Source organism: Mauremys mutica, chromosome 10, assembly GCF_020497125.1.
Source record: "Mauremys mutica isolate MM-2020 ecotype Southern chromosome 10, ASM2049712v1, whole genome shotgun sequence".
NCBI lineage: Eukaryota > Metazoa > Chordata > Testudines > Geoemydidae > Mauremys > Mauremys mutica.
The window spans coordinates 44,499,008-44,523,246 of NC_059081.1; the positions used below are offsets into that span (position 1 = coordinate 44,499,008).

The 24,239-nt window shown below is 40.8% G+C and overlaps 1 protein-coding gene across 4 annotated transcripts in view; it reads right to left on the minus strand.

The window, feature by feature from the left end:
• Nucleotides 1–24,239, minus strand: part of CWC22 (CWC22 spliceosome associated protein homolog) — a 47,812-nt gene that overhangs the window by 12,718 nt on the left and 10,855 nt on the right. For all 4 annotated transcript variants that reach the window (XM_045033060.1, XM_045033057.1, XM_045033058.1 and 1 more), the window contains exons 6-14: nucleotides 23,431–23,559; nucleotides 17,069–17,237; nucleotides 16,260–16,313; nucleotides 15,302–15,437; nucleotides 14,993–15,199; nucleotides 14,810–14,872; nucleotides 13,770–13,862; nucleotides 12,135–12,216; nucleotides 9,324–9,384 (exon numbers count right to left, since the gene is read on the minus strand). In XM_045033060.1, coding sequence (XP_044888995.1) covers nucleotides 9,324–9,384; nucleotides 12,135–12,216; nucleotides 13,770–13,862; nucleotides 14,810–14,872; nucleotides 14,993–15,199; nucleotides 15,302–15,437; nucleotides 16,260–16,313; nucleotides 17,069–17,237; nucleotides 23,431–23,559 — 994 coding nt within the window. The remainder of the gene's footprint in view (nucleotides 1–9,323; nucleotides 9,385–12,134; nucleotides 12,217–13,769; nucleotides 13,863–14,809; nucleotides 14,873–14,992; nucleotides 15,200–15,301; nucleotides 15,438–16,259; nucleotides 16,314–17,068; nucleotides 17,238–23,430; nucleotides 23,560–24,239) is intronic.

Here is a 24,239-nt window from a genome sequence, read left to right on the forward strand (position 1 = left end):
CTGCACTTTTAAGTCCATCATTTGCTTTAAAAAGCCAGTGAATTTTATTTTTTTACAGACAATGTATATACCATATAGCTCAAAGGTTTTTACATACTAATGCACAAATTGCATGCAAAAGTGACTGTAATCAACATTTAAATGACAGAATAAAAACACCTTTCCAATCACAATGTAACCAAGTATTTCAAAAGTATTAAGAGTTCTCGAGTCCCACATGTGAAGTGAATCACTTATTTTTGTGAAGACCTTTAGCTCCAGATGTGATTTTGTATCATGGGCCTGGTCTACACTAAGGGGGGGGGGGGGATCGAACTAAGGTACGCAAGTTCAGCTACGCGAATAGCGTAGCTGAACTCGAACTACCTTAGTTCGAAGTACTCACCCGTCCAGACGCTGCGGGATCGAAGTCCGCGGCTCCCCCGTCAACTCCGCCACCGCCGTTCGCGGTGGTGGAGTTCCGGAGTCGACGGCAGCGCGTTCGGAGTTCGAACTATCGCGTCTAGATTAGACGCGATAATTTGAACTCCAAGAAGTCGAACGCTACGCGTCGACCCGGCAGGTAAGTATAGACGTACCCATGGAAAAGTCACTCTACTTGGAAGTGTCCCTGTGTCTAGGTGGTTGAAAGATAAGACGACTCAGAAAAAGGTGCACTCTCCAAAATGCCTGCTCCATTTCCACCTCTATCCTACAGAGCAGAAGTTCTTAGCCAGAGGTCCACGAGTAGGTTTCAGGGGGGCCACCAAAGTCAGTCAGAGAGTAGGGCTGCGTTAGGCTAGGGCCCAGGGCAGAAACCCATAGCTCAAGCCCCACCGCATGGGGCTGAAGCTGAAGCCTGAGCAACTTAGCTTTGCAGGGTCCTGAGCAATAGCCCTGCTTGCTACCCCCTAACACTGGCCCTGGCTCTTAATTTACTGGATATGCAGAAAAACAGCTACTGTGGGCTGTGAAGTTTTTATACCATATGGGGGGTGGAGGGGACTCAAAGAAAAAGGCTGCTGAGAACCCCCGCTATAGAAAAACCAATCAGAAAAAGACAACTGGGGCTAAGGAGAAGAAAAAGACAGTTACCGGTTTCGTAACTGGTGTTTTTCGAGACGTGTTGCTCATGTCCAGTCCATATTAGATGCGTGTACTCGCCACATGCACCGGTGCCAGAAGTTTTTCCCCTCAGTGGTATCCGTAGAAGACCAGCTCTGGCGCCCTCTGGAGTGGCAGACACATGCTGTGGTATAAGGGGTGCTGCCAGCTCCCCCCACCTTCAGTTCCTTCTTGCCGGAAACTCTGACAGTGGGGAAGGAGGGCGAGTCATGGAATGGACATAAGCAACACATCTCGAAGAACACCGGTTATGGAACAGGTAACTGTCTTTTCTTCTTCGCTTGCTTGCTCATTTCCATTCCATATTAAGTGACTCCCAAGCAGCCCCAACGGAGGCGGGTAGGAGTTCAAGGATGTGTAGATTGCAACACAGCTCTGCCGAACCCAGCATCATCTCTGGCCTGCTGCGTGAGGGCATAATGTGCCATGAACGTGTGAACCAAAGACCATGTCACGGCTCTGCAAATGTCCTGGATGGGAACATGCGCCAGGAAGGCTGCCGAGGATGCCTGAGCTCTGGTCGAATGGGACCTCACAATTGGCGGCAGTGGGACCTGTGCCAGCTCATAACAGGTCCAGATGCAGGAGGTGATCCAGTTGGAAATACTCTGTGAGGACACCGGAAGGCCTTTCATCCTGTCTGCTGTCGCGACGAAGAGCTGGGTCGACCTGTGGAAGGGCTTGGTATGCTCCAGGTAAAATGCCAGGGCACGTCTGACGTCCAGGGTATGTAGCCTCCTTTCCTCACTGTGCGGCTTGGGACAAAACACCGTGAGGAAGATGTCCTGGTTGACATAGAAGGAAGACACCACTTTTGGCAGAAAGGCTGAATGGGGATGCAGTTGAACTTAGTCCTTAAAGAACACTGTATATGGCGGCTCCAATCTCCGACACTGGTCTCACTGATGTTACTGCCACAAGGAAAGCGACCTTCTATGACAGGTGGGAAAGGGAGCAGGATGCCATAGGCTCAAAGGGCAGGCCCGTGAGCCTAGAAAGAACCAAGTTAAGATCCCACTGTGGGACAGGAGCCTGGACTGGCGGGAAAGGTCTCTTGAGGCCTCTTCAGGAATCTCACCAACATGTTGTGCAAGAACACTGTCTGACCTAGGATCGGCAGGTGGAAAGCGGAGATGGCCGCAAGGTGCATCCTGATGAAAGAGAGGGTCAGCCCCTGGTTCTTAAGATGAAGCAGGTAATGTAAGATAGATTGTAAGGAGGCCACAACGGAGAGATGCTACCCTCAGATGCCCAGTGGGAGAACCTCGTCCGCTGGACCTCATTAAGAGCAGGTCCGCTCCTCCGGGTTCAACCACGCAGCATCCACACCATGAGGTGGAGGGAGGCGAGGTTGGGGTATAGGAGGCTCCCGTGATCTTGCGAAATCAGATCTGGTTGGTTGGGAAGGAGCCAGGGAGCGGTCTCCGCCAGGTCCATCAGCGTGCCGAACCAATGCTGGCGCGGCCACGCTGGGGCGGTCATGATGACTTGGGGCTTCTTTCTCTTCATCTTTGACAGGATTCTGCTGATGAGTGGGATTGTCGGAAATGCATACATCAGACCACCCTGACCATGACAGGAGGAAAGCTTCGGAGAGAGAGTCCTTGCCCAGACCCTCTAAAAGAGCAATCAGGCTACCTCCGGATGGAGTGACCACTCATGGTGAGAGGAAAAAGGACCCGCTGAGGCGGGGAGGTGACAGGCCTCCAGTGGATTGCATGCTTGATGCAGAAATCCCACAATCGGAGAGCCTCTTGACACAGAGCCAACGAGCGTGCTCCCCTTTGCCTGTTGCTGTAGAACACTGAGGCTGTACTGTCCATCAACACTCTCACCACCTTGCCTGACAGATGTGGTAGGAAGACCCCACAGGCCAAACGTACTGCTCTGAGCTCCTTGACATTTATGTGCAACATCATCTCCCCCGGAGACCATGTCCCTTGGGTCTGTAGCTCACCTAGATGTGCTCCCCAGCCGATGTCTGAAGCGTCCAATATCATTTCAACTGAGTGGTGTGGGCTGTCGAATGGAACTCCTTCCAGGAGGGCCTTGGGGTCGGTCCACCACTGCAGGGAGGTAAGTATCCCCAGTGGGATGGTAACAACTTTGTCCAGGTGATCTCTGGACTGGGAAAAGACTGTCGCCAGCCACAGTGGCAAAGGTCACATCCTGAGCGTTGCATGGTGGATGACATAAGTACATGCTGCCATGTGGCCCAGCAAACGCAGACATACCCAGGCCATGGTTAGAAGGAATGCGGAGACTCCCGCAATGATGTCCACCATTGTCTGGAACCTCTCCTGTGGCAGGAAAGCTCTGGCGCAGGTGGAGTAGAGCACCGCTCCGATGAACTATCTTCTGCACCGGAACCAACGTTGACTTCTTGTCGTTCACCAACAGGCCCAGGGACCGGCATGTGACCTGTAGCACTGTGACATCCCTTTGGACTTGGGACCTGGAGCAACCTTTGACCAGCAAGTCATCAAGATACAGGTAGATGTGCATACCCCGAAGCCTGAGGTAAGCTGCGACCACCGCCACGCACTTGGTAAACACCTTCTATACTGTCACTAGGCCGAAAGGGAGGACAGCAAACTGGTAGGGGTCGGATCCCACCGTGAAGCGTAGGGAGCGTCCGTGTCCTTGGAAGATTGCTATACGAAAATATGCGTCCTTCAAGTCGAGGGCGGCATACCAGTCTCCCAGATCCAGGGAGGGGATAATGGAGGCCAGGGAGACCATGCAGAACTTTAACTTCTTTAGGTATTTGTTGAGCAAAGCTGTGGAGAATAGTCTTTCAGCAGCATCTGGCTTCTTGGTAAACTGCAGGCTCTTGTGCTGGCACAATTATTGCACTGCCTCTTGGTCTGTCATGCATTTATTCTGCTGATAGGCTTCCTGGACTATTTTGTCCCTTTAAATGCCATTTTCTCTGTAATAACTTGCTTTTAAATTCCAGAGCAATTAGCTTAGAATTCAACCTGCTTGCTGAACTCCTGAACAACTCAGACCTATAATTAATAAACAGTAATTGACAAAAACTGCATTTTGAATTTATAGTATGTTGTACTGCTACATAATGCAACTGAGAAGAATGTTATTTAGCAGTGCAAAAACGGATGTTGGCAGAATTATGTGATAAACCTACACAATACCTGCCTACATTTTGGCCCCAATCCTGCAACCATCTATTCAGATAAACTCCTTGTTTAGCACCTCTATGTTGTTTAAGTACTATGCAACTCTGAAAACTACTTAGTTTATCTTAATTATTTCTTCTGTGAAATAATGTAATTTTCAATGAAAATATCATGCCAAGTTTATCAAGGGAATCCTGAGGATTCAGTGAAAAGATTCAAAATCTCTCCCTACCATGCATGTCAAGTCCAAACGGCTAAAACATTCACTACTGAGCCCACAAGTGGCAATAACCAGAACTTAAAAAACAAACAAACAAAAAGTTACCTGATACCTACTAGCCTGATTTTTCAGCCTACTAGACTTGGTTTAAAATTCATACATGCAAACACCACTTGTACCACAAGACTCCCCGAAAAGGTCACTGTTCCAAAGCCATTCCCCCTACACTGAAAAGCATAAACAAGTTTTGTACTGTTATATTGTATCCCATATTGAACTGCAAAATAAATCAATTCTACAGTACATCTAAATACATTTTTTCTGAGTAGTATTTGACCAACTATAGAGCTGGTTGAAAACCACAAAAAAGTAGTAACTGAATAAGTTATTTAACTGATAGCAGTAAATTGACTGAATAATATATTTGCCAAGTACTATTCAACCAACTCCACTTATTATAGATCTTCTTTCCTTTGCTGTCTTAACTCTTTCTATATTATTTCTATTGTAAATCATGGCAGATCTTTTTCCAATTTGTCTTCAGTGTGTTTTTTCTTATTTAATCTCTCATCTTCATCTTTCTTTCACTTTCCGTGCATTGTGCTCTCCACCTCTCTATGTATTTTCTGTCTCACTTTTGTTTTCTTAAAACCAATCTCTAAGATTATGTCTACACAGCTACTAGACACCCATGGCTGGCCTGTGCTAGCCAACTCAGGCTCACGGGACTCAGGCTGCAAGGCTGTTTCCCTGCTGTGTAGGCTTCTGGGCTCAGGCTGGAGCCTGGCCTCTAGGACTCTGTGGGGTGGGAGGGTCCCACAGTCCTGGGGATTTTCTTTGCTCTGTAGACATGCATTAAAAGAAAGTCAAGTACGATTTAGTACAATCTCTCTCTTCCCCCACTCATACCTACAGCGTTTGGAAATTTTACCAGACACCCCATAGCTAAAAGATTAAACCTACTATCCACTTAATGAAACAAACAAAACAATCAGCGATACTGTTCGGGAGCAATATGCAGGGAAACCAAATGCTGTCCCATTCCAGCAGCTGGAAAAGGGGAACATTTGGGATTCCTAACAAGGTGTTGCTCCCTGTGTCTTGCTTGGAGCTGCAAACTGTAATGTCTGTTAGCCTAGTGTTTCCCAAATGGTGGGTCGTGGGAAGATTCTAGATTGCCAACCACATCCAGGGCCAGATTAACCCATAACACACTGGTTCTCAAACTTTTTTACTTGTGACCCCTTTCACATAGCAAGTCTCTTAGTGCGACCCCCCCCTTATAAAACACTTTTTTAATATATATATATTTAACACCATTATAAATGCTGAAGGCCAAGCAGGGTTTGGGGTGGAGATTGACAGCTCACGACCCCCCCATATAATAACCTCGTGACCCCCTGAGGGGTCCTGACCCCCCAGTTTGAGAACTCCTGCCACAACGGGTCCTGGCCCGGCCAAACATACACACCTCCCATCCTGGTGCGGAGGGCAGGGTCCAAAGTGGGGGGGCCTTGAAAGTGAGCCCCGTCCTGCATTCACCCTGCAGCTCCTGTCCTATAGGGCTGGACCTGACTTCTCACTCCCACTGCAACCTGCTGTATGAGGTCACTGCGCCATTCAGATTTGGCCCAGCCATCCCTACTAGCCAAATATGAGTGGTGCTGCAAACTCATATACCAGGTTGCAATGCCCGGTGTGGGGAACCAGGTCCAGCCTCAAAGGATAAGAACTGCTGCTGCAAGATGAGTGCTGGGTGGGCTTACTCTCCAAACCCAACCACCACCCCTCCAGGCTGGGGTTAGGGTTGTAATCCCAGGGCAGGGTGTAAGGTGGTGGTGGTGGTGGGGTGTGTGTGTATGATGGATCATTTAAAAAAAAAAAAAAAAAAGACAAAATGCATTTGGTGGATCACCTTAATAAAAAGTTTGGGAACCACTGTACTAGCAGAGCCTGATATGAAAGATGGAGTCCCGTCAAACAACGAGTCTGGCTTCTGGGATGGAGAAGGGGTATTCTCCTTTAGTCTTCCTCCCCACACTTCAGAACTTCCTGGCAACTGTGAGGATATGAAGTTCTCTCTACTTCACCTCCTTCCCATCTTTCTGGATGCTGAATGGGGAGCATTTTCCACTATTGTACCCTTCTCCCATCATTCATATTTTGAGTCGTCTTCCCCAGTAAACAGTCTCCGAGCCTGCTTCTGCTATTACTCAAAGTTTCCCCAAACTTCGGCAGAATGAACCTGACCTGAATCTCTTCAGCTTTACTGTTGCCTGCAGAAGAACAGCAAAAACTGACAAAATTTGCTTTTGCTTTGTTTCAGGCTGTGGAGGCTCAGGGCAGGAGCAAATGCACTGACGCTGCCTACTGATTGGGAATTCAGCACTGTGATGATTTCAACTCAAAATATAATTTTCACATCAATGCAGACTAGACAGGTGCTTTTAAAAAAGATGAAATCTTAGATTCTGCATTTGCTCAGTGAAGTTTTCTACTCACTTGGCCATCATACACATATTGCATCTTTGGCAATTTAGGAGTAGGGTTAGGGAAATCAGGATACCCTGATACAGTGTCCTCATGTGGAGGAGATGGTATGGGTGCTTTGGATACCCTAACTTAGACACCCCAATACACAACTGTGATTTAAACAAGCAGCTACTATGCCTGAAGAACATCCTCAGTAGCCATGCTGCACGGCCTTATGAGTGTTGTAGGGTTTTTTTTTTGTAAATAGACTCTTATGAGAGGGTGCTGCTGGTACCTGGACCATTTGCAGGTGGTTGATGGTTGTATGGAGTTGTTTGGTGATGCAAACTTGGAGAAATGGTTGTGAACCTTGGGGCAGTCACCTAATGAGAGTGGTATAAAAGTACACACTGTACTGTAGACTGTATTTTCTGGATTTGTTCTTAATAACTAAACTGATTTGCCTGACAAGATTCCTGGTTATGCCTCTTGAAATCCCTGGAAATCATAATCCTCTACTGCTTATCACCACATTCATTCACTGCTGAATCATTTCCTACAAAATGACTTAGAGCTTCAGATAGGGAAATACACAGCAGAATCGGATAACCTCTTAGTCTCCTATTTATCTGCAAATAACCTTAATAAGAAAACATAGTAAATAGCAAAAATAATTTCTAATTACAATATTTATAAAAGTTTTCCAAAAGGGCGTCAACAGTTCCTTTTTGTCCAGAGAAAAGATATTTATATCATATCAACTTCACCTGCACTAACTGTTGCATTGATAAACATGAGCTTCATGCATCTCTGGATCACATTTTGTTTAAAATAAAAGAGACTGTCAATAATCAATAGATAAGTGAGCCTTAGCTTAGGTATTAGAATTGTGACTTTGAAGATCAATGCATGAAAGAGGAACAATCTCACCACTGCCTAAATACCTGTCTTGGAAATTATATGGCTATTTAGATCCTGCCCACCGCTTCAGGGTCTGGTTTAAGTCATAGTCAAACAGCAATTTCCTTTTCAGAAAACATAGCAGTCAAATGGATTTTAGATGTACTATCTGCAGACAAACAGACACTCTTCAAGCTTACACCAGAACAGCCATACTTGGAGAGGATTGCTTAATACAGTACATATTGTTCAAACAAGACTGTGAAAACAACAAAACTTTTTTTTAAAGCATCCCCATAAAAACAGGGTGCAATTCCATCTTTTGAAGCTATCGTGTTGAATTTCTAGCTGACACAGATAAAATCAATAGCTATCTAGAAACCTACTAAAAAATCTTCCTTCAGCGACATTCTCTGGCCTCTAAGTTGTAGCTGTTCTATAGCAGTAGTTTTGTCATTTGTGGCAAATGACATTTCAACAGCTTGTATAACAAACATTTTTATAAACAGAATGACATCACTTTATCATTAAAAATGTATATTGAAAAGAAGGAATTTCACCCAACTGTCTAAACTGCTAACCAGTGTTCCCTCTAATTTTTTCTATCCATGTGTGGAATGAATTTTGTTACGTGCACCATAGCGAGGTAATGTGCATCACCAGAAGTAACAAAAAAACCTAGATATAATGTATATATTTTAAAAAACTACCATAGGGATAATTACTCCAGCCAGGACAGGTTAGGCATTTTAGAACTCACTACTCAAAATAATTAAATTTAAGCATAAGAGAGAAATAAAAATTATGAAATGCATAGACCAGTCAAAAAACTAAAACCCACTTTGAAAGTAGTATCAAGTAGCAACACCACCACAAGTATGTGTTAGAAGGGGAGTGTGACAGAGAGAGACACACTGCACCTTGAAGTAGATCAGCAGTCAGCAGTCTGAAGCCCATCCTGAGCCCTGTTGTGTTCCCTCCCACACTATGTGGAGATGGGGTACAGGGTGGGGGGGACACCTTGACATCAGCATTTCCCCCTCCCCGCCCACCGCTCCACACAGCAAGTGGGAGGCTCCCGGGAGCAGCTGGCCAGAGGCTCCAAGGCAGAGGGCAGGAGCAACATGGCAGTGGGGGGGGAGGGACACCTGAAGTGCACGGCACTTGATAGCTGGCGGGGCGGCCACCCAGCTACGCAGCTTAACTTAGCTGCTAACTGCTAACTGAGAAAGAAAAAACAACCCCCTCCCCTCCCCTCCCCCCAAAATCAAACGTCATGGTATTTGTCATAAAAATTACATAATGATCATTGAGAAATAATAGCCGTAATGGCAGTTAATTCCATTTTATAAGCAACATGATTGCATTGTAGGTGTATATAACGTGAATATTAATTTTGTTAAAATGTTAATGTTCAAATTATACTCCCTCCCCACGTCATCCTCCCCTGAGAAACAGAAAAGGAATAAAAAGCAAGGCTTACTTACAGTTTGACTGTCAGGAAAGTCCATCTTCAACAATTTGTGGGCACATTCTTCAAAGTCTAAGCTGCAAAGAAAAAATAGTTTTGTATTCCCCTTGAGTACACATTATGTTAAAAACATACAGAATTATGCTGATATCAATGATGTAAAACGTACAAAGTGTTTTAGCAAGACAAAAGTATGAAGTAATTGAACTTGTTGTTGTTAAAATGCCCTAGCAATGCTAGTTTCAGCTCCTTCCAAACATAAGGGGAGTTGAGGAAATCAGTATTTGAAGTATGATGACAAATGAAACAATAGGGGGAAAGCTGTCTAAATCAAGACTATGATCTGCATTTTAAAGAAGACTGAATAAATTCTCCTTTCACCACACTTTAATTACTCATTAAAAGCACTGTGTTCAACAGCTTTCCTTAAAAAGTTTTCAAGCTTAAGCTAACATATTTCCAAATAGCATTCTGCTATTTAACAGTTTTGTATCCAAAAGTGAATCCAAAATCAATAAATCTGCAGACAGACTAAAAACAAGATGACTCTTTTATATGAGTCATTACTATTACATCATACTAAATGAAAATACACAAAGTCTAGTAACAAAACTAATATGTTAGCTCATTCTGACTAACTCCTGTAAAATACCAAAATGTAACCTCTATACCCATGCCCATATACTTTTCTGAAGTTGCTATCTGATCTTTTGTATCTCAGTTTTCATTTAAAAAATGCTGTTACTGTTATGCTGTTATGTTGTGAAGAAATTCTAAAACTGCCAAGTAACTGACAATGAGGCTATATCTATGCTACAAAGATAAGTTGGCCTACATTAGGTCGACTTACAGCCACTGCACTAATTACAGTGGTGGCTGATGTCCACACTACCCTCCTTCTGTCGGTGATGCGCGTACTCACCAGTAGAACTTCCACCAACTGAAGAGGGGCAGTGTGGTGACTGAGAGCCAGGGCTCTCAACACCACACAGTTCCCCTCCGGGAGCCCAGCTGCCCCCCAGGCCTTCTTGCCTTTCCACACCCAGCTCGGAGCGGGGGGAAGTCGCCTGGGCTTTCTTGCCTCTGTTGGGGAGATCCGCGCCCAGAGTCTGGTAGGCTGCTGTGCTCCCAGTGGGGAGCTGTGACCCCGGGAGGCATCAGGGCTCCCTGTGGAGAGCCCAGGCAGCAGCCCAAGTCAAGAGCCTGGATGGCAGCCCAGCTTGGAGCAGAGACCAGGCAGAAGCCTGGCTCTGGAGACAGCTATCAATTTCATGGCTCTGCTGACTTTTGACAATAAAACTGTGTATCGTAGACAAGTACTGAGGAGAGTCTGAAGAGAGCTTGGAACAATAGTTCTGAGAGGTATGAACTGCCTCCATTCATGTCTGTAAAGTGTTAACTCAGCTGCCCAGTAATAAATTACTGTTCACTATTTCATTCCTCATGTAGGAAAGAAGAGAGAGGATCACACATCTGTACAAGTATCAGAGGGGTAGCCGTGTTAGTCTGGTTCTGTAGAAGCAGCAAAGAATCCTGTGGCACCTTATAGACTAACAGACGTTTTGCAGCATGAGCTTTCGTGGGTGAATACCCACTTCTTCGGGCACCTTATAGACGTCTGTTAGTCTATAAGGTGCCACAGGATTCTTTGCTGCTTCTACATCTGTACAATTTACTTTGAGCGATGACTCATTTTGGTACCACAAGAGGCTAGCATTTGGCAGATACTACCTTTTTTAACTCTCATGAAAAAGCCAAGCCCAAGGAGCTCATGGCATGTTCAAGAAACAACGGAAGGGAGCCAAGCAACACATGCTATTATATTTTGCATATTTACACAATTTGCTGTAAGACTGGAGATTCACATGGGAGAAGCTTATTTTGTGGGCAGAGTCTGGAAAAGTACTGCTTCCCCGTACCCACAATCTGCCCTGACTATACCAGTGCTCCATAAAACAGAAGCATGATCTAGTGTAACATTTTAAAAGTCTTCACCCAAAAAGGAAGTTTAGAACTGTAATGTACTAAATCGTCTCTAAATTAAGAATTTAAGAATGGCCATTCTGGGTGAGACCAATGGTTCATCTAGCCCAGGGGTGGCCAAACTACGGCCAGGGGGCCACATTCGGCCCTTCAGATGTTTTAATCCAGCACTCAAGCTCCCGCTGGGAAGTGGGGGCCGGGGCTTGCTCGGTTCCATGCTGTGGCTCCGCATGGCTCACGGAAGCAGCGTCATGTCCCCCTCTGGCTCCCACGGGTAGGGGCAGCCGGGGGCTCTGTACGATGCCCCTGCCCCAAGCACCGCCCCCACAGCTCCCATTGACCCCCTCCAAGCGCCACCTGGAGCCTGCACCCTTAACCCTCTCCTGAGCCCCAACCCCCTGCCCTAGGCCTCATCCCCCCCCACCCTCTGAGCCCCTTGGTTCCAGCCCAGAGCACCCTCCTGCACCCCTAGCCCCCCAGCCTCAGCCCCACCCCAGAACCCTCCCCACCTCCCCGCACCCCAACTGTCTGCCCCAGTCCTGACCCCCTTCCCACACCCCAAACTCTTAATTTCTGGCCCCACCCCAGAGCCCTCACCCCTCTCGCATTCCAACCCCCAATTTCATGCGCATTCATGGCCCGCCATACAATTTCCATACCCAGATGGGACTCTTGGGCCAAAAAGTTTGCCCACCCCACTTTAAAACATCTCTTCAATTTGTTTATAAGACTGTAAGATAATGATAAAGCTATTAACAACTCTGTATTCAACAAATTCAATACAAATGCATTAATTTCTAGAGGACCACACACTTTTTTTGGTATAAATTATACTGCATTTTACCTTGACTGAATAGCAAGATAAATTGTACGACGAAAAGAGACCAGGTTAATTTCTGTTTGGTCATGGATAGTCACTTTTTGTCCTGAAGAAAAAAAAAGGGGGATATTAAAAAACTGAAGCAGAGACACACATTCTAAGAAAGTAGAGATATATGCATCTTCAGTAAGTCTTCAGTCCATTATGTAATATTGTGTATAAGTACATTTAGGAGCATTTAGTAGGTGCTGTAAACTTTTACAAAACACTGGTACTTGCATGATATGAGACTACAGCTTAAAAAAAGTCAAATTCACAAGTTATTCACAATTTTCAATGATACACGTATTAAGGTCCTGATTTTGCAAAGGGCAGAACCATATGCCTGTGCAGAATACAGACACCTGTTTATGATCTGGGGCTAACTGAGTGAACATTTTCTTTTCGTATGCTGGCTAGCTGATGTTTAGCCATCCAGAACCTGAACAGAGACAACAACATTTATTAAAACAAAATGTTTAAAACAAAGTTTAATAAAGGCAATTACTTACACAACTGTGTGTATTTAGATCGAGACCCAGCTCCCATTGACATAAACAGGAACCTTTCCATTTACATCAATGGTAGTTGGATCAGGCCCATAGTGGATATTTGATGTCATGCACTGGAACAGAATTAAAAAGGACTTAAATATCTAAACAGCTGCTCTGAAGAAATTAACATCCTATATCATAATATGGGAATTTTCAAACATGCAGCAGAAGTGATAACAGGCTTCTGTGAATTACCATCTTCTTCTTCAGTCTGCTACCTAAGTAATTTCTGTGTTTACTTTTTTTTGTACAATACTGTAACAAGCTGGTGAAGAAAAGATTCCCACTGCTCTACAAACAGAATAGAGCTTTACTTCTAGATTTTGCAGACCTACAAAGTAAACATCTAAAATTATTCTCCTCCATCCTATCTTCGTCAGTAATTACGTAAGAAATTCTACAAAATGCACAGACACCAATACGATTGTTTATTTAGAGTAAATAACTTGTAACAATGGTCTGTACAATAAGTTATCCTGTCTTGAAACTCCCTTTTTAAAAAACATCAGTTGAAAGGTAATTGCAAACTTGAATTTTGAAATTGACCTTAAAACATTCAGACAGAGCACAAATAGTATGTCCTGAATTGTTCTTAAAAATTCCTTCAGAAAAATTACAAATTTTTCTACTCTCTGGTTTATATTTATAGGGATCTTTCGGGAATGCAACTGACACAATCAAACATGCAAAGCCATAAATTTCTCGCTACTCCCGTCTCTCTTTCTATGGGCCCCTGCCCACTTTCTCCCACCTCTTCAGTTTTAGCCTTGCTGCTGCTATAACTGGTAAACACCCTCTTGCAGAGCCAGTGGGAAGACATGCATAATCAACAAAAATGAAACTTAATATGCACAAAGTGCTGTCAAAGACAAAATAAACAAATTGAAAATAGAAAAAAGCATATTTAATCTTGTAACAGTAAAAACAAATTTTAAATAGAAATGTGATTTTTACTGACTGCACACTTCAAATCTCAATTGCTTCAGATAGCATATAGCAAGTTACATTCTTTTCTTGATCTACCACAAAAAAGATCAATAGTAAATGTCTATACTCATACTCCTACCTTCTTCATCCTCCTCCTCCTCCTCTTCATCCTCTTCACTGCTTCCAGCATCTTGATCTGCTTCTGAGTCACTATCGCCTTCATCAAGAATTTCTAGAACCAAATTCCAAAGTAAATATGGACTGTATGCCTAGTGACGCAGAGATGTGGCCCCAAATACCTTCGGGTATGTCTAGTCCTAAGGGAGGGAGAGCCTGACAAAGCTGGAGAATGAAGACATTCTGCACCCGAGCTTCAACAAAAGGAAAGTCACTCTGACAGAGCTTAGAAAAATGGGACTCCAAAGGGCCTAGATACCATAGTAACAGGTATATTAAACTATATGGCAGATAGACAAATAAAAGGACCCCCCCTCCAAAAAAAAAAAAAATAGAGAGACACCAAACTCAATTCAGGCATACAAGGCGGAAAAACTGGTGGGTACTTCTCCAAAACCTATTTTAAAAATTCCTTTCACAGACTGATTTGACACGGGCAAGCGATGGAGGGCTCTGTGTTGAAACTCAACTCTAGGGCAGAGGAAAAAATCATTCTGACAAAGGCTCAGGAGGAAAAGCAATGTACTCAGTGCTCTCAGGAGAGGTGGAGATCCCTGTTCTTGGAGAGAAAAAGCTGCCTCACATTTACTTTATAACTAATATTAGTTTTAAAATAATAGATTTCATATTTGAAAGCAGGATTGTCATTTGGAAACAAAAGTGTTGCCAAAGAACACACAGTAGAAAAATCTGTATTAAGTGTGTATTAAAATGATTACTATACAAATCTTTAGGACACACGTGGCAGATTAAAAATTGTGCAACTACAACAAGGCTGTAAGTAACTGACAATATTTATGGAGCATTGTAATAAAACAAGTGATGTGTCTCTCACTGCGCATATGTGCAGTCTACAACATCATTTCAATAAGAAAAATTCAGCTAAAATTAAAATTGGCTTTTACCTCAACAATAAATATTGTTGGCAATTTTTTTCTGCCACTTCCTCATACAAAACACTATCTATAAACTTGAGTGCTTAAATGAAACTGGTTTACATACCCTTCTTAAGGGTTTTGTACTTTTCTTCGTTTTCCATGAAGTCAGGATCCATCTTGAAAACATCTTTAAAATAAAAGAAAATCTAATTTAAACTAAGAAAAAACAAAATTATTGCATGTTTCATCTTAAATTTGTTTTTATACAGAATGAAATTGTGAAGTTAAATTTTTACTTCTCACTTACTAAGAACATCTTCTGGGTTATAATCATCTTCTAAAGGTAGCATATGAGTAAACTGATCCTCTTCTTCTACTAGGTCTAGTCCCTCTGGAATGATTGGGTGATCCTTGAACCCATCCTTACGTACAGCAAACATAACTTCTATCATGTACTGAACACGCATGTCAATTTTAGATTCGTGAAGAACGTGGCGAAGGCGGTCAAAGATTGCTTTAGATTAAAGAGAAAAACTAATTCTAATCTGAAGTGATCAGATACTAATAAAAAAAGACTACAGATTTAAAGGTAATTATACCAACTAATTATACTCACCATTAATACCTCTAGGAGAAACTTCAGTTAATTTGAGTCCACATTCCTTTAGAAATCCAATTGCTACTTCAATACTGTCATCTGTTGGTCTTTCAAGAAGCAATGTGAGCATCTCCAAACATAAAACCTCATGAGCCTTCAGGGAGAAAAATAGTCAGGGGTTTTATAAAAGCAAGAACCTCTGACTTCCAAAATTACGATCCATTTTATTGCACTATTGTTATAAAATACTAGTTGACCAAGAACTACGCTTCTTGTGACTGCTACATCTTGTTTCAGTGTGGGAAGCCACATAAACTAAAGTCAGCATTTCAAATAAGGGTTCTGATTCTTATATTTGCACCTTATTTGTACTGGACACCACTTTACTACTCAAATATGGCTGTCCTCATTCAGTTAAGCAATGCAAGAAAATCTTTGCCATCATGAAGGTAATGGAACACATTTTGAAGAAACACTAACATCAAACATCATTTAGAGAAATAAAGTTCGGCATCTTCCTTTCATGCTCCTCTCCTTTATATTTACTGCTAAATCTTATTTAGAGGGGAGAAAAGGAAACAACTGCTGGACACCAATTTGTTTTTAGGTGCAATTAAAGAGGTTGATATTGACCTATAAAGCCCTACATTGTTTAGGTCCTATTTTAGGCAATGATCCTGCAACTGTCTTTGCATGAACAGAGTCTTGTGCCTGTATAGAAGCTCCACTGCAAGCACCAGGGCTCTTTGTGAGCATCAGGATCTGCTCACGTAGTCTTAAGTGCAGAGCTAGACCGTAAGAGATCCCTGCTTTCCCTAAGCAAATTTTATTTGTTTGTGGTCTTAGTTCCTTTTTTAAATAAAGAAACATTTATCAAAAAGTAATAAATTAAGCATCTTACTGTTCAAAGATTGCTAAGTGTAACCTGTAGTACAACCATAACGTGTGAAACCATATCAAATACAAAATAACGTACCACATTCTGATTGATTAGATGTGCAACAAACTTTGAAGCTGTCAGACAAAGTTGCTGAAAAATGAATAAAGAACAGTTAAATATACTTCAGTTTCTTCACATATTGAAAGAGCTCTCAACTAAAAAACAGACCCCACAAACTGTGTATTTATGTAAATCACAATTTAAAATTCACCAGGAAGTCCTATGGCTTGTGTGATACAGGAGGTCAGATTATATGATCACAGTGCTCCCGTCTAGCATTGCAGTCTATGAATCTATTAAAGCACTGGTGCAGGATACTGAAGCATTTATTTTAAGATTATTAAAAGGACTGTACACTTTAAAATAAAAGCCACTGTTGTTGCATTAACTGAAGTTAAAAAGATTATCAATCTTCAAGCTGCAGGGCATAAGATGTGGTCAGTTTAATAAAAAGACCACCATGATATACTACCACTACTACTACAATTAATATAGTATATTATGCCAGGTTCTGGGTAGTCAGACACATTCCTTTGAAACATACATTATTGACCACTCGGTAATAGGATAACACACTAGGGGGATCACTGGTTTAATAAATTTAATTTAATTTAATTTAATAATTGGAGATATACCTATCTCCTAGAACTGGAAGGGACTTCGAAAGGTCATTAAGTCCAGCCCCCTGCCTTCACAAGCAGGACCAAGTTCTGATTTTTGCCCCAGATCACCCCTCAAGGACTGAACTCGCAACCCTGGGTTTAGCAGGCCAACGCTCAAACCACTGAGCTATCCCTGCCCCCCGTGGCATTGTTTAAATTCTTACATAAGCTTTTCTTACATACCTTATCATTTCTGCGATATCCTTTGCGAAAATTTAGAATTAGCCTCTTGAGAATCAGTTCTCCAATATTTGGAAACTTTGAATTGATAATTGCTACAACTGCTGCATAAACGTGTGTAAAGATTGGAGAGGCACTTTGTGCTTGCAAAATTGATCTAGACAGCAGTCCCCTGTAAGTAAGAGTACACACAAAAGTATAAGTGCCAATCATGAAAATATGAAATGATTTCATTCACCATCTACATTGTAACAGAAGCATATTCTGTGTTCCAGATAGTTAAAAGGTTGTTCCAAACAGTGGTTATTTTCATACTAAAACTACAGATTATGTTTGGAGTACCGATTCTAAATCATATTAATGTTAACAAAAGGATTACAATTTACTTAAATAAGATTTTTAAATCAGTGATTAATTGTATGATCTGAGAACTAGAATAGTTTATCTTTGAAAAAAATTGATCTTTCTAGTTCTCTCTTTCTGCACCTTTATCTTCCTTTTAACTTAGCCCTAAGTTACAAAAGCCATTCACTTGCAGGTAGGCCACTTTAGAGAGGGACAAGTGAACAAATATAAAACACAATGGTTACTGTATATTGAGACCTCTCAATTGGAGATTAAACCTAGTTCAATTTCCTAGCCATTATTTCAATGCTATTTCTACTATCTACTAAAAAACTAACTTTTTACTAAAGATCAGGAATGATTTACACTTCCAATTAGTCTTTAAAAAAAAAATAAAAAGAAAATGAAGATTGAAGGTGAAATCCTTTCAGAAGCCCCTCTTGATGCCATTCTGGGAAAAAAGCAATTAGAAGAAGAAAAAACTCTTTTAATTTTTCAACTTAATTTAGAAAAAGTAAAATCAGAGGCAAGAAACTCATTACCCTTTTTTAGTAAAATGTGAAAGATTAAAGACGGTTTGGGAAAACGGGGCAGGGGGGAATAGGGAATCTATAGTTAAAGAAAATACAAAAAAAATTACCCCAAATAAATAAAAATTCTAGCTAACATGATCTCAAAGCTTGTAATTGAAAAAAATGAGCAGAAAATGTCACTAAAATTAGATGAGAATTATTTAATCTTTACTTTTTATTTTACCATAAATTGTTTTTTTTCCCCATAACTACATTTTGTAATGGTTGATACTCAAAAGACCATTAACACCTTATAAAAGTAATTCTGCTGCTACCGTGTTTTAAATTACAGTAAATAAGAAATGTGTGTGAAAACAGCATCTTTGTGGCTCAAGAGTTCATCTGACCTTGTTCCTTACTCGTCAACTGAATTAATATTTATTTGTGACAGAATAGCCATCTCCACTGTAGTTAATTGTGATAAACACAGAATTATGACTTTTTAAATAATGAGTATAATCAAAAGCAAATGAACTTCTCAGGAACAGAAATCTTGTTCCTATGCAATGTCACCAACCCAAAAAACAAAACAAAAGCCACAACCCAGTTTAAGACTAATAAAGAAAATAGGATGTTCAGCAAGACCAGAATAGTCTTCAAATTGTAATGCTATGAATTTTCCCCACATGCACCAGCAAACTTTTAAACACTGTAATTATGCCTTGAACTGACAGCTGAGGACAGAAACATTGCTTCTGAGAAAGTAAACAGTGAGACAGGGAGGAGATGATCAAGTGGTTATTTTAACTACTTTCCTACCCACTAAAGGCTGCTACTTGGCCCAGTTCAGCATAATTGGCAGACTCAGATCAAAAGAAACCCAACACGTTAATTGAGGTGCCGTTGCATGTCAGGATTTACGTGCACTGGCAAAGCTATGAGGAAGCTAGCAAAATGCCTGCCACTACCTAATTCTATTAGTTCCACATTTTCAGGGATTCCAACTTCACCCAAATCATTAAATGGCTAAATTAAGGTTTTGACATGAATCTAAAAGATTAAGGGCACTCCATCCCTTGCCACTTCACTAAATTATGGTATCAAACAAACAAATTTACCAAATGCAGCACAATATTATTAGTACACACTACTCATCTGAACACATTACATAAAAACTATCACGATTAATATATGATGGACTGTAATAAAAGAGTTAATTTGTCGCACAGGACATATAGTGAGTATAACAGAATCTGTGTGTGTCCAAGAGTGCAACATCAGTCCTGAAACATTTATTTTCAGGCTAGAATTCTGCATGTCAACTTCTATCCTAAATTTGCAGTTTTGCTGGAGCCATGCTGGTCTCAGGATATTAGAGAGAGACTTTTATCATGTGAATTGGTCTAATCATAAACCCCCAAAAATTCAACCTAAATTTAGCTGATTCAACCTAAACTGAAGTATAACTGGCAGATTATAATTTGTGTATAGTGGAGATATTACCAAATGTAAATAATTATATAAAACTGGGCTCAATGCACCACATTTTCATTTTAACATCTCCTTCCAGGTAGAACTTCCTGAAAATTATCCGTTTTTTACTGGTGGAAAATGTCAATTCACCAAAACTAAAATGTTACGGGGGAAGGACTATGCGGATTTTAACAATATTGTCTCAAAAAAAAAAATTGAAATGACCCTATTGGAATGGAACATGTACATATTTAGATTTAAAATGACTGTTTAGAAATTTATTTTAGGATATAAAATTTAAAATTGAAATAAAAAAAACAAAAAACACATGTTGGCAGAGCCCAAACAAGATTTTTTTCACAAATTTCATTCTGCAGGAAATTTCAAAAATTATGTTTTTGTTCCAGTTCAGAATGAAAACAAAATTTCCAAACTGAAGAATTTTGCATGACACTGAAATTCTGGTTCCTACACAGTTCTAGTTCCAGAAAATTAATGGAGTGGAAGAAGATTGTGCATTCTAGTTTCCTGGCTAGCCTAAGTAACACAGAAACAAAATAATCCTTATTAATATTTACTCATTCTCTGTAGTATGTGGGACATGGAAACTAAAAATGATGTAAAAAATTCATGTACCTATATTACATTATTACAAATGTAACACACAAAACTGATTTGCCCTTTAAGACCTGGATCTTGAAATCTGATCTATGCACCCACATGGAGCTCTCCAATCAATTGAGCTCTGACTGCTTGCATTTCAACAGAACTCTCCATGAGTGCAAGAGTTCACTTGGCATAAAGATTAGCCTTATGCTTCTTCTGGGACCATCTTAAATCGACACAAAGATAACTATCATGACTGTATATTAACAGCTGAATAAAAAAAATGGCTTTCCAATTTTGGATTTGCCTTTAAAAACTTGTGGGGGTTGTGTGTGTCAATTTAGGAGTTACAATTTAATTAATGAGATAAAGCCAAATGGTGCTGTTTTTATATCTAAAATTAGTGCATGAAACTTAATAAAACTAGATAAAGCTTTATCACAAGCACACAAAGAACTCCCAGAGGCTAGACAACTATTTTAGTAACAGTTATGTAACCCATATTTTAAAACTAATCACTGCCTGTAAGAAAGAAATACAGTTTTTGAGATATAAAATTCAGAGAGAGGAAAGTGCTACAACAAAAACTGTTCTACAATAGGCTGTCAAAGACTTTACTGTCACCTCCTGCTAGATGTGATGCCTGGGAGCTAGACAGTTATTTCTTTTTAGATTCTTTGCAACCGTTGGATCCCTCATTCCCTTCAGATTAAAAAAAAAAAAAAATCAGTATACCCAATACATCCCTCTCCTCTAAAGGTACATCAACACCAGGATAAAAGCCCCACAGCATGGCATGGCTGGCCTGGGTCAGCTGATTTGGGCTTTAGGGCTAAAAAAATAAAATCACTTTGTAGACATTCGGACTCAGGTTGGAGCCTGAGCTCTGGGACCTTCCAACCTTGCAGGGTCCCAGAGCCTGAACATCTATACAGCAAATTTTCAGCCCTGTGAACTCAAGTTAGCTGACCCAACCCAGCTGTGGATATTTTATCCCTGTGTAGATATACTCTAACACAGGGGTAGGGAACCTTTTTTCTATAGCGGCCACTGACTCAGAAAAGGTTGTGCGGAGGCTTAGAGCTTCCCCCTGCAGCGAGGTGAGCCGGCGTTTGTGGATCCGTGTGTGTGCGTGGGTGTGTGCGTGCGCGCTCAGTGCTTCCACTAGGCTCCAGGATGTGGCCAGAAATGAGGGGCTCAGGGTGTGGGAAGGGGCTCTGGGCTGGGACAGCGGTGCAGGAGGAGGTGAGGACTCTGGCTGGGGGTGCGGGCTCTGAGGGAGCTGGGGGGGATATGAGCCATCTAACAGCAGCTGTTAGGTCAGAGATATTCTCCCCTGTGTATATGTCAGAGAGAAATGGACAAGTAGAACAGAGAGGAAAGACGGTTCAGCAACTACAGCACTACCCTAGGATTTGGAAGACTTGAGTTCAAATCCCTGCTCTGCCACAGACTTCCTTTATGACCTTGCCAAAGTCACTTAGCCTTTCTGTGCCCATGAGAATAACAGTACTTCCCACCTCACAGGTGCATTAAAGATTATGAGGCACTCAGATGATTGGGGCCACAGAAGTACTATTGATAGACAGGATGTGATTTTTGCTTCCTGCACTGTAACCAACCCAAAATCAGTACCTTATCTAAATTAACTTTTGTAAAATGCAAATGCCATACATGCTAGAGCTTTTGTTTTCATATGACATGCACTACTTTTACTCAATCTTGTTTTACTGGGAAGGTCATGCCTGCTGCCCTGACAACATGAAACAACTTTCAACTTCTAAGCGGAAGCAGTGAAGACAGAGCATTTGGAGCCTATGCTGCTTGGGAAACTCAGTCAAGCAGGCGTAGACTAAGGCATTCTTTCCCATTAGGTCTGCTACTTTTAGGCTGTGATCTTCCAGATGAATGGGAAATGCCTAGTGATCAGGGATGAGAAATGAATTGGAAGATCTATTCTAATGCTTGAGATGAAATCATTTCTACTGAATAGGTTCTCCCATCCTGTTCCCTAAACTTCTCTAACAGTACGACAACAGTGTAAAACTCAGATTCCCAGAAGTCTGCCTTCCTCCCTCAGATGATGTTACTGCTACAGTGTGTGTAATCACAAGTATAATATTAATTTAGATTTTCTTGTTCTGCTTGGTAGAATTAATCAAAGTTGGGAAAGTAACAATGCTGAATATTTCTTCTCAACTGTACTACAGCCAGGTTGTGTCTGCAGCAACATTTTTAGTCTTGGACTAAATCCCCTTTTAATCCTCACCAATTGTTATTAGACTCCTCTAAATATTCACTGAGCAAGAATTCCATCATCCTTGTGTCAGAGTATCCTCCTACAATATATGTACCTGCTTCTTTTGATTCTGTAACTATACCTGCTCCCAACTATTCAGTGTGGTTTTCCCTTTTTATATGATGTCCAACTATTTAAACCAAGAAAAGCAGATACTATATTAAGTGAGGTATAAAGGGTCAGCTAAGATATTACCTACAAACTGACCTTTCAGAATTGCTTTCAAGATTTTAACTCAATTTTAAAATTTTTAAAACCATTTAACCATGAAAGACTTTTGATGCTGTACAAAATACAAATAACCCGTTGAATAAAATAAGTGTTAAAAGCTATTTAAAACCTCTGTACAAATATAAATATATAACCATTAGCAGGCAAAAGACAGAAAGAAGAGATGGCTGTTGCAAGGTCCCTGGAAAGTCAGCAGAATTTGATGTTGGCAGATCAAGGGCCCCCCTTCATTTAAATTTGGAGAGTGTTAGCAAAAACACCCCAGATGACCTTAGGGGAAGGAACAGTCTCATAACTAAAATCCAAACTATAAATAGCTTCATAGATCAACATATTGAACTATACCTGAAAAGTAGGAACAAATCTGTCTTTGAAAAACTGGTATAGTATGCTACCAACAGCAACACAAGCTATGCATTATATATCAGCTATAGTTTCCACATGGCCTGGGAACACACTGCAGTAGTCCATTCCACAGGTTACAAAGACAAGGATAATTATGGCATAGCACATAAACAACAGACAGCAGTGATCTCGAGCACACTACTAGATGCGCATTGTTTTTTAAAAGTGCTTTTCTCCACTGATACACCTGGATTTACAGCCTGTAATTAGGGATTAAAAAAAGTATTCCTAAAATGAAAACCACTTAGGCAAAGAGTGGATAACTCCTTACTCCATTCTCTCCAACCTACCAACAGCAAACGTGTTTTCTCTGCAAACAAACAAACCATTCTTATTTTCCATTCAGGTTCTTCTTTTTATAGCATAGGAGAGTTCCAGAGCTATTTAAAAATCTGACTATTATTAGTTTGTCTTAGCATTAGTATTCTTTACATATTATAAATAGAAAAACCAAATAATTATTTATTATGAAACAACAATCATTTGACACTTACCTTCCTCTGACAATATTTTCTTGAAGAAGTTCATGGATGATATTTTCTATATTAGAAACGTTCACCTTATTGACAAGACCGTTGATTGACTTCTTCAGGGCTTCCCAACTCATCCTTTGATATGCTAAACTATTATGAAAATATTACATTATTAATACAGGTATATCCAGGGACACCGTAAATACACTTTAATATACCAAAAATGTGAAATTAATTTGTAGTTAATAGGAGCTCCAAGGTGCAATGCTTACAATATATTTTGATGCCTTTTTCAGTTTTGGTTTTATGATTACGGTATACTGACTGTAACTCATTACTACTAAACCAATCTGATTTACAAAAACTCTCTCTCTCTCCCCAAGCCCAATAAAAACTGTAAAGTTAATGCTGAAGTATGGTTTTCTACAGAGAAGAAAGAAAAGAAAACTTTATCCCACAAATCTCTTTGCTAATAGCAAGTACTGTACAGGAAATGAACCAGAACAAAAAACAACATACAGGAATGTTAAACAATATTATACTAAAATATTATACTTCAAAAAAAATTACCACAATATAGTTAAGACTTATCTGCAATATTCAATAATAGCTTTTTGAAAGACTTTGTAGGTAATTGTGAAAAACATTAATTTTGTTTGCAAAAAAAGGCATTTGATTTTGGCATATTTACAATTCCTGCCAAAACTAATTTGTAACACCGAAAAATGTCACAAATTATACAGACTCATACCCCTTTTCATGTAATCATGTTTCTTATTTATGAATACGTGTGATTAACATTTAGTGAGTGTAGATATGAATTCATTCCT